Source organism: Triticum dicoccoides, chromosome 1A (assembly GCF_002162155.2).
Source record: "Triticum dicoccoides isolate Atlit2015 ecotype Zavitan chromosome 1A, WEW_v2.0, whole genome shotgun sequence".
Lineage (NCBI taxonomy): Eukaryota > Viridiplantae > Streptophyta > Magnoliopsida > Poales > Poaceae > Triticum > Triticum dicoccoides.
In genome coordinates this window covers 455,798,137-455,807,693 of record NC_041380.1, presented here as the reverse complement: position 1 = coordinate 455,807,693, position 9,557 = coordinate 455,798,137, and the positions used below count along the sequence as shown (strand labels likewise).

At 49.0% G+C, this 9,557-nt stretch overlaps 3 protein-coding genes and 1 non-coding gene across 5 annotated transcripts; 2 read left to right on the top strand and 2 right to left on the bottom strand.

Annotated features, from left to right (window-relative positions):
* On the top strand, positions 1-1,322 carry LOC119301158 (cytosolic sulfotransferase 5-like). The gene is made up of 2 exons (XM_037578094.1): positions 1-530; positions 734-1,322. The coding sequence occupies exons 1-2, from the start codon at positions 1-3 to the stop codon at positions 1,227-1,229; spliced, it is 1,026 nt and encodes a 341-aa protein (XP_037433991.1). The 3' UTR covers positions 1,230-1,322.
* Positions 1,323-2,664: 1,342 nt separating this feature from the next.
* On the top strand, positions 2,665-2,737 carry TRNAE-CUC. Its single transcript has one exon. It is a non-coding gene; the product is annotated as a tRNA-Glu (tRNA).
* Positions 2,738-2,987: 250 nt separating this feature from the next.
* On the bottom strand, positions 2,988-6,236 carry LOC119278531 (endo-1,3;1,4-beta-D-glucanase-like). 2 transcript variants are annotated; one of them, XM_037559870.1, is made up of 8 exons: positions 5,434-6,236; positions 5,311-5,332; positions 5,020-5,143; positions 4,557-4,647; positions 4,209-4,298; positions 3,969-4,069; positions 3,826-3,894; positions 2,988-3,294 (listed from the first exon to the last, which is right to left on the bottom strand). In XM_037559870.1, exons 1-8 carry the CDS (start codon positions 5,711-5,713, stop codon positions 3,193-3,195), a joined length of 879 nt encoding a protein of 292 aa, XP_037415767.1. In that variant the 5' UTR covers positions 5,714-6,236; the 3' UTR covers positions 2,988-3,192. The 2 variants fall into 2 exon arrangements, with proteins under 2 accessions (XP_037415767.1, XP_037415766.1); XM_037559869.1 differs by lacking the exon at positions 2,988-3,294 and having other exon boundaries at positions 3,519-3,894; positions 5,434-6,234.
* Positions 6,237-6,244: 8 nt separating this feature from the next.
* LOC119278543 (endo-1,3;1,4-beta-D-glucanase-like) lies at positions 6,245-8,108 on the bottom strand. The gene is made up of 5 exons (XM_037559880.1): positions 7,474-8,108; positions 7,351-7,372; positions 7,060-7,183; positions 6,597-6,687; positions 6,245-6,333 (listed from the first exon to the last, which is right to left on the bottom strand). Exons 1-5 carry the CDS (start codon positions 7,736-7,738, stop codon positions 6,308-6,310), a joined length of 528 nt encoding a protein of 175 aa, XP_037415777.1. The 5' UTR covers positions 7,739-8,108; the 3' UTR covers positions 6,245-6,307.
* Between the last annotated feature and the right edge of the window lie 1,449 nt (positions 8,109-9,557).

Here is a 9,557-nt window from a genome sequence, read left to right as displayed (position 1 = left end):
ATGGTTGGTAGCGAAACGTCTAGTCTCCTCCATGGCCCCGTGGCGTTCAAGGACGCCGACGACGGCACAATCCCTGTGCACCCTCCCACGGAGTACGCCGCCGCCGTCGCGTCCCTCCCGACGAACCAGAACCATGCCAGCAACAGCAAGCTGAAGCGGCGCTGCTACCAGGGCGTGTGGGTGCGAGAGGAGTGGGCACCAGGCATCATGGCCATGCAGCGCAGCTTCGCGGCGCGCCCCGGCGACGTGGTTCTTGCGAGCGTTCCCAAGAGCGGCACCACGTGGCTCAAGGCCCTGATATTCGCCACGATGGTCCGCGCCGCGTGCCCGCCGGCCAGCCCCGCCCACCCGCTCCGCCGCCTCAACCCACACGACTGCGTGCCCCTCGTGGACAGGCTCTTCGCCGTCGGCCGCGAGGCTGTGCTGGACGCGCTGCCGTCGCCGAGGCTCATGTGCACGCACATGCCGCTGTCGGTGCTGCCGCCGTCCATCTCCGGAGGACCCTACTGCAAAATCGTCTACATTTGCAGGTAGTGTTGTTGTATTAATTATTTAATTTTAGTGGGTTATAGTATATATAACATAAATGACTTTTAAAAATGCAATCCACACGATTTTATTCCAGCTCTCCTTGTGAATGAGGTAAGCCCTTGCTGAACCGTGAAATACAGTAAGCCATGGTGGCGTTTTCCCTAAAAAAAGAGTAGATGACATCGTAGGTGCTCGTTGGCAGGGATCCAAAGGATATGGTGGTATCATTGTGGCACTTCATCAATCGTGCTCAACCTGACATATCACTCCAAGAGATGTTCGAGACTGTCTGTGAAGGCACAAGTAACGGCGGACCTTTTTGGGATCACATCCTCGGATACTGGAGGGCAAGCAATGCAGAGCCAAGCAGAGTGCTTTTCCTTACCTACGAGCAGATGCTTCAGGATCCGCTGGACAAAGTCAGGAAGCTAGCCCAGTTCCTTGGGAGGCCATTCTCTGACACAGAGGAGGAGGCCGGTGTTGTTGCAGAGATTGTTGAGCTCTGCAGCTTGGAGAATCTTAAAAATTTAGAGGTGAACAAGAAAGGCTCCCAAGGAGTGTTCTTCAAGTTCTCGCATGACTCCTATTTCAGGAATGGGGTGGTGGGAGACTGGGTGAACCACTTGACCCCTGAGATGGCTAAACGTCTGGATGCGATATGCGAGGAGAAGTTCCGTGGGTCGGGCTTCACTTTCTAGTGATGCTAGTTGAGTCTTCTTTTCTGCAATGGCGTTGTTCCCGATGTTATTTTCTTTATGTTGATTGCGCTATGAATAAATTGTTCTTTGCACTATTGTAGTCTTTCATATCGTGCTGCTATTCCAAAACAATCCAGATCTTAAATCATAACATATGCAACCCCGCAACAATATATGAGAAGTCTCTTGTGTTCCAAGCAAACCTAATACAATTATCAATTGTATAAGTGCACTAGTCTGGCGAAGAGATTGATAATGGTAGATAGGTGATATGGATGACGGTAATATTTCTGTATTTGCTAAACATTTAAAAATAATAAGGTAACAATATGAAAACGTATCATGAAATCTGCAATGCTTGATCCTAGTTTATGCAAGAACCTCAAGAGGCAAAACGGAAATGTAATCAGATCTGAAACAACTTCCATGCATAACTAAGATCGTCGACGCCAGGGACGAGTCCACTTGGCCCCATGTGCTCTGCAGGGTTGCACGCCATAGGCTCCGCACGGAAGCCGCACTGCTTCCTCTGTGGCATCATGGCCAGGGAAATAAAAGGGGCCGCCGTTCGGCCATAATATTCGAAAACCTGAGAAGACTAGCCAACCATTATGGACGCCATAGGCTCTCCAAGTCCACATTCAGTGAAACGGACCGTCTACATCTGCATCTTCTCTGTCGATTCTCATGTTATGGGATAACCCATCGTTATTCCATCTGCCACTGTAACGGATTAGAGGAATACTACCGCAACTACTCCAGATGGCGCTACATAGGACTCTCGAAGACGTCTACAAGCGCTAAGTGCATGCATGGCCCTTTCGGGAATGTACTTGATCTCCCTGAGCTTCTCTTTCAATTTATTTTATTTTTCTTACGTTAGTCCTTGCCTTTTGGCACTGTACATACTCTGCCTACTATTATGAATGAAATGCCAGTACTTGTTGGAATTTTTTTAGAGATGGCACCGCGTGCTTATTGAGGGGAATTCTGCCGGATTCGACACCTTCCACTTCCCTCCACCATGGAGTCGAAGATGAAGGCGACGACCACCACCATTCTAGTGGTTGGCATCCCAACGACATGACACCAAACAGCAACACCTGGCCAACGATTGCACGATTATATACAAGGAGATTCCGAACGCGTCTCTTTAGCCATCGCCGTCCGACGATGTATATGGGATCAAACCGTGTTGTCCTGAACGACTCTCAAGTAGAGGGGGAGGCGGAGAGAGGGAAGACGGAAGGGAGCGTGTGGTCGTCGCACGGTTGTTTCTCCCACAACAAATGTGTTGGGCCTCCTCGCACCGCACCCAACCAGGAGTTGGAGATGCCGCCAGCGTTGCACCCCCTCTCATCTCCTTACTCTTCCGGTGCTACTCCTCCCGTTGTGTCTTTAACTTTAGAGGGAATTCTTAATGTCATACAGCAATTCCGTCGTAGTCTAGGTGGTTAGGATACTCGGCTCTCACCCGAGAGACCCGGGTTCAAGTCCCGGCGACGGAAACTTTTTTCTGGTTTTGTCTGTGACACCTTGTAAATCTGTAATATATTAGTTTCATTTTTTTTTCAGAAACCCATTTGTTAATACAGTAGTATGTAATATCATATATTCATCATTGTGTGAGACACCTTGTTGATCTGTAATTTCTCATATCCGCCATTCACCACTTGCATCGCATTCAATTAATTTTCTGCACATAAATATGCTAGGCAAATACTCAAATTTCCCATGCAGAGAAGAACAAAAAGAAAGTACAGCTGAATCAAACTAGAGGAACTATTTTATTATTGCATTGCATACACGACCAAGCTACGCCTAAAAAGTTCAGCACCGATGTGCAATTTATTCAGAAAGGCAAGAGCTCCTTAATTCTGTACTTCTAAACTAATGAAAAGGCGTCGATTTATACAAAACTAAAAGGGTGACTTGTTCAAAACAGCTTGGAGCGATCGAGTTTCTAAGATTCGTGGAGCGAAAGCTCTTGGTGCTTCTTCAGATACTTGTTGAACCAGCTGAGCATGTCTGCACGAGCTTTTTCGGCAGTTTTGACGGCGAACGCCTTGTAAATCTGTAATATATTAGTTTCATTTTTTTTTTCAGAAACCCATTTGTTAATACAGTAGTATGTAATATCATATATTCATCATTGTGTGAGACACCTTGTTGATCTGTAATTTCTCATATCCGCCATTCACCACTTGCATCGCATTCAATTAATTTTCTGCACATAAATATGCTAGGCAAATACTCAAATTTCCCATGCAGAGAAGAACAAAAAGAAAGTACAGCTGAATCAAACTAGAGGAACTATTTTATTATTGCATTGCATACACGACCAAGCTACGCCTAAAAAGTTCAGCACCGATGTGCAATTTATTCAGAAAGGCAAGAGCTCCTTAATTCTGTACTTCTAAACTAATGAAAAGGCGTCGATTTATACAAAACTAAAAGGGTGACTTGTTCAAAACAGCTTGGAGCGATCGAGTTTCTAAGATTCGTGGAGCGAAAGCTCTTGGTGCTTCTTCAGATACTTGTTGAACCAGCTGAGCATGTCTGCACGAGCTTTTTCGGCAGTTTTGACGGCGAACGCGTCGCTGGCGTTGTATCTGCAAGCGAAACCGTGGGCTACTCCCGGGAAGATCTTCACGAAGTGGTCAATCTGTAAAATGGCAGATTAAAATTTAGTGGTCAATCTTCACGAAGTATGAAATGAAGCTACTAGGAAGAATGTACCTTGTTGTTCTGATCCAAGGCCTGTTCAAACTGGTGCACTATCGGCGGTGGAGAAGCTTGATCAAGCTCTCCTCCGAGAATCTCAATGGGATGCTTGACCTCTGAGCATGCAAAATGGAGTTACCGAGTTAGAGAAAAGGATATGCAGCGCATTCTTCTAGTGAAAGTGAATTTTTAGCATACACGAGGAAGAATCAGCAGGGAAAGCCTAATTAAGTGAGATGGAAATAAGACACACACCCTTCATGTCATCGACAGTCACTAGTGAAGGGTGCGAAATGACAACCACTTGAATTTCTTCAGACTTTGATAGCTCCACAGCTACCTTTGCTATTACGAAAGACAAGGGAGTGGTTAGTTGAAGAATACTACTCCCTCCGATCCATATTAATTGTTGATGATTTTTGCTATTACGAAAGACAATGGAGCGGTTAGTTGAAGAATGCTACTCCCTCCGATTCATATTAATTGTTGATGATTTAGATCGATGACTTAGAAATCATCAACAATTCATATGGATCGGAGGGAGTGGTAAAAATTAAAACAATGATTGCTCGGTGTTCATGTAGTTGAAGTGAGTTAACCCACCACCCCAGCAATAACCTCCAACCCCAACTTCAGACACCCCTTGCTTCTTCAGAGCAGCAATAAGCACTTTAGTCTTTTCAGCTGCCTCCACCTGTAACAGCAACGAGCAAGAGAGAAATCAGTATTTGTTATGTTTCCTATCCTGATACTGAAACATTCAGATGGAAAAGCTGCAGCATTTCTTATGATTAAGTGTGCTTTCCATGAAAATACAGTTAAGTGTGGTAGATGCCCTTAGTAGGATACTGAATATTTTCATGTGATGTAATGTGCTGGAGAGAGAATTTCATCTTTTTCTTTTCTTTCAAAATGTACTTGGGAAACCAATGGCAAGTGGTCTGCATATCCATTATAGCCTTAGGGAGAGCGCTAGAGTTTCAGTATTGTGCCATCCGTTATAGTCATACAGACCAACTATTACAAACAATACAACAAGCAGGATAAGAACGGAAAATGAACGAACCGGAGAGTGGGTTTTCAGCCAATCTTGAAATGAAATATTGGCCTCATCCCTGAACGGGTCCCCGTGCAGCAAATCAGGAACCACGACCAAGTATCCATCATCCGCAACCTGATCCGCGATTTTCCTTGGGAACACACACGGTACACACATTGTTAAATTCATTCGCGTCGCACAAGCGAGATGAAACTCAAGAATGCAGGCAGAATGAAACAAAACAAGTTTGGAGAGAAACAATTTGAAGCAGAAAGTGGTTCTTTCAAGTCAATCAAACAGTGGCAAGTACGTACGTACCTCAGTTTTGGCGCTTGGAAGCCTGCAGAAAAGAAGATTCATTAATGGAGTCACGTACACTGGAGTAGGAACAGAGACGTTCCTTCGGCTTGCTAAGTGGCCTTGGTGACTCTGAGCACTGACCGAAGTAGTCGGAGGCGAGGACGATGGCGCGCGTGGAGCTGCGGGATCCGGTGACGTAGGCCGGGAGGCTGCCGAGGTCGCGGACGAGCTCGCCCGCCTCGTCGGCCGCGGCCGTCAGGTCGGGCGGGTTGTCCAGGCACGGCGTGTGCGAGCCGGACGGCGCCAGGAGCACGAGCCGCGGCGCGGTGGCGGCGGAGGCAAGCGCCGTGGACAGGAGGAGGAGGAGGAGGAGGAGGAGGAGGCAGCGGGGCAACGTCGACCGCACCGTGGCAGCGGCCATGGCGGGCGGAGCGAGGCTGTGAGGTCAGTGGCTTTTTGGCTGGTGCAGCGTGTCAATCGGAAGACGGATGGAAGCGGGAGCGCTTGTACTGCAGTGTGTCGCGCCAGGAAATGTGCGGCATTGCTCGCTCGAGGTTTATATGGAGCGGGAGGGCGAGGCAGCAGTAGTACAAAGATATCCACACGCCGCTACACGCGGGACGGCCACGTACGCCATGGTCGAGCAAACATACTTTGTTCAGTTCGGTTGCGTTCCATTAGATGTGACTGAGAGTTGGCTTACTGAGATAAGCAGCCAGAGGCTGATTGTTCAGCGAACGCTTTTGCATAATAACGTCGCACAGTTCGGTTGCGTTCACTTTCACCCGCTTCATAAATAACGTCGCACAGCCGATACAAGGTGTTAAATAAACCTTTTTTAGCGTTAAATAAAGAAAAACGTTCTCTTTAAGCCGGATGAAAGTGAATTTTTAGCATACACGAGGAAGAATCAGCAGGGAAAGCCTAATTAAGTGAGATGGAAATAAGACACACACCCTTCATGTCATCGACAGTCACTAGTGAAGGGTGCGAAATGACAACCACTTGAATTTCTTCAGACTTTGATAGCTCCACAGCTACCTTTGCTATTACGAAAGACAAGGGAGTAGTTAGTTGAAGAATACTACTCCCTCCGATCCATATTAATTGTTGATGATTTTTGCTATTACGAAAGACAATGGAGCGGTTAGTTGAAGAATGCTACTCCCTCCGATTCATATTAATTGTTGATGATTTAGATCGATGACTTAGAAATCATCAACAATTCATATGGATCGGAGGGAGTGGTAAAAATTAAAACAATGATTGCTCGGTGTTCATGTAGTTGAAGTGAGTTAACCCACCACCCCAGCAATAACCTCCAACCCCAACTTCAGACACCCCTTGCTTCTTCAGAGCAGCAATAAGCACTTTAGTCTTTTCAGCTGCCTCCACCTGTAACAGCAACGAGCAAGAGAGAAATCAGTATTTGTTATGTTTCCTATCCTGATACTGAAACATTCAGATGGAAAAGCTGCAGCATTTCTTATGATTAAGTGTGCTTTCCATGAAAATACAGTTAAGTGTGGTAGATGCCCTTAGTAGGATACTGAATATTTTCATGTGATGTAATGTGCTGGAGAGAGAATTTCATCTTTTTCTTTTCTTTCAAAATGTACTTGGCAAACCAATGGCAAGTGGTATGCATATCCATTATAGCCTTAGGGAGAGCGCTAGAGTTTCAGTATTGTGCCATCCGTTATAGTCATACAGACCAACTATTACAAACAATACAACAAGCAGGATAAGAACGGAAAATGAACGAACCGGAGAGTGGGTTTTCAGCCAATCTTGAAATGAAATATTGGCCTCATCCCTGAACGGGTCCCCGTGCAGCAAATCAGGAACCACGACCAAGTATCCATCATCCGCAACCTGATCCGCGATTTTCCTTGGGAACACACACGGTACACACATTGTTAAATTCATTCGCGTCGCACAAGCGAGATGAAACTCAAGAATGCAGGCAGAATGAAACAAAACAAGTTTGGAGAGAAACAATTTGAAGCAGAAAGTGGTTCTTTCAAGTCAATCAAACAGTGGCAAGTACGTACGTACCTCAGTTTTGGCGCTTGGAAGCCTGCAGAAAAGAAGATTCATTAATGGAGTCACGTACACTGGAGTAGGAACAGAGACGTTCCTTCGGCTTGCTAAGTGGCCTCGGTGACTCTGAGCACTGACCGAAGTAGTCGGAGGCGAGGACGATGGCGCGCGTGGAGCTGCGGGATCCGGTGACGTAGGCCGGGAGGCTGCCGAGGTCGCGGACGAGCTCGCCCGCCTCGTCGGCCGCGGCCGTCAGGTCGGGCGGGTTGTCCAGGCACGGCGTGTGCGAGCCGGACGGCGCCAGGAGCACGAGCCGCGGCGCGGTGGCGGCGGAGGCAAGCGCCGTGGACAGGAGGAGGAGGAGGCAGCGGGGCAACGTCGACCGCACCGTGGCAGCGGCCATGGCGGGCGGAGCGAGGCTGTGAGGTCAGTGGCTTTTTGGCTGGTGCAGCGTGTCAATCGGATGACGGATGGAAGCGGGAGCGCTTGTACTGCAGTGTGTCGCGCCAGGAAATGTGCGGCATTGCTCGCTCGAGGTTTATATGGAGCGGGAGGGCGAGGCAGCAGTAGTACAAAGATATCCACACGCCGCTACACGCGGGACGGCCACGTACGCCATGGTCGAGCAAACATACTTTGTTCAGTTCGGTTGCGTTCCATTAGATGTGACTGAGAGTTGGCTTACTGAGATAAGCAGCCAGAGGCTGATTGTTCAGCGAACGCTTTTGCATAATAACGTCGCACAGTTCGGTTGCGTTCACTTTCACCTGCTTCATAAATAACGTCGCACAGCCGATACAAGGTGTTAAATAAACCTTTTTTAGCGTTAAATAAAGAAAAACGTTCTCTTTAAGCCGGATGATTTTCACGCTGCGCAAACCGCCTGCAGCGCACGCCACGTGTCCGACCCCACACACCATTTGCAACCAGCAAAGCCTTATCTCTTCCTTCGTCTCCAGACCTTCTCCCCCACTCCTCCTCTTTTTCCCCTTTCCTCTACCGTCACAAGCAAGAGAAAGAGCCTGAGGCCGGCGCCACAACATGAAGCAGGAGGCCGGAGGCTGGCGCTGCTCGTCGCCGGTGCTGCAGTGAACACGGGGAGGCCGGAGTTGGGCGCCGCTCATCGCCGGAGGTAGCTGCGTCCCTGTGGATCTCGCGACGGCGGCGGAGATGCAGTGCAGCACAAGCGGCGTTGCGACCCCATGGAGCTCGTCGGCGGCAGTGCTGCAATGGAGCGCTCGCCGGCGGCTCTTGGTGCTGCGTTGCAGCGCTCGTCGGTGTGATGTCGAGCTGCAGTGCAGCGCTCGGTACTCCAATGGAGCTCGCCGGCGCTCTCAGTGCAGCACACGCGGTGCTGCGACCCCGTGGAGCTCGCCGGCTGCGGTGCTGCAATGAAGCTCTCGCCGCCGCCTCCCGATGTTGTGTTGCCGCCGGCATCTATCGAAGCTGCAGCGCTTGCTGCTCCAATGGATCTCGCCGGCTGACGCTCTCGAAGCTGCCGTGCGCGTCGGTGCTCCAATGGAGCTCTTGCCGGTGGCTCCCATTGCGACGTTGCAGCGCTCGTCGGCGAGCTCGAAGTTGCAAAGCAGCAGCTTGGTGCCCCAATGGAACGCTCGCCGGCGGCTCATGGTGCTCCAATGGAGCCTCCCCAGCGGCTCTTGGAATTGCGATGCAGCGACTGACGGTGGCTTCGGTGTTGCAAAGTGCTTTGCCGGCGGCAGCCGTGATGCTTTTGCAGCGGCGGCCTGGACGGGGATCAAAGCAGGGGTGGCTGATGCGGTGCGGGGAAGAGGACATCGAGTGTGCGTTGACTGTTTTTCAAGGGCTGAGATAAGATAGATCGGATGGCTGGCGACTCGGCTGATTTCTTCAGGAAATCAGCCGGTTGATTTGTAGCAGCCGCCTTAAATAAACCTCTTAGGGCATCTCCACGCCGTCCCATAAATTTGCCCCGGCATTTGTCGGCGGACCAAAAAACCAGTCCGCAGACATAGATCGGAAGCCACTCATTTAATATTGTCTGGATACATTTCAGACACCGTTTCAACTAACAGACACAAAATAATGCAAACACGGCGGATTTTCATATAAACTAGATGAGATTCATGCAAGCACGGTGGATTTTCATTACATTTTGAAAATTTAGGATAAAAGAAAATAAACTCAACCCTAAATCTATCCTACGACGGCGGTCATCATCCACTTCCTTTGCATTTCATATC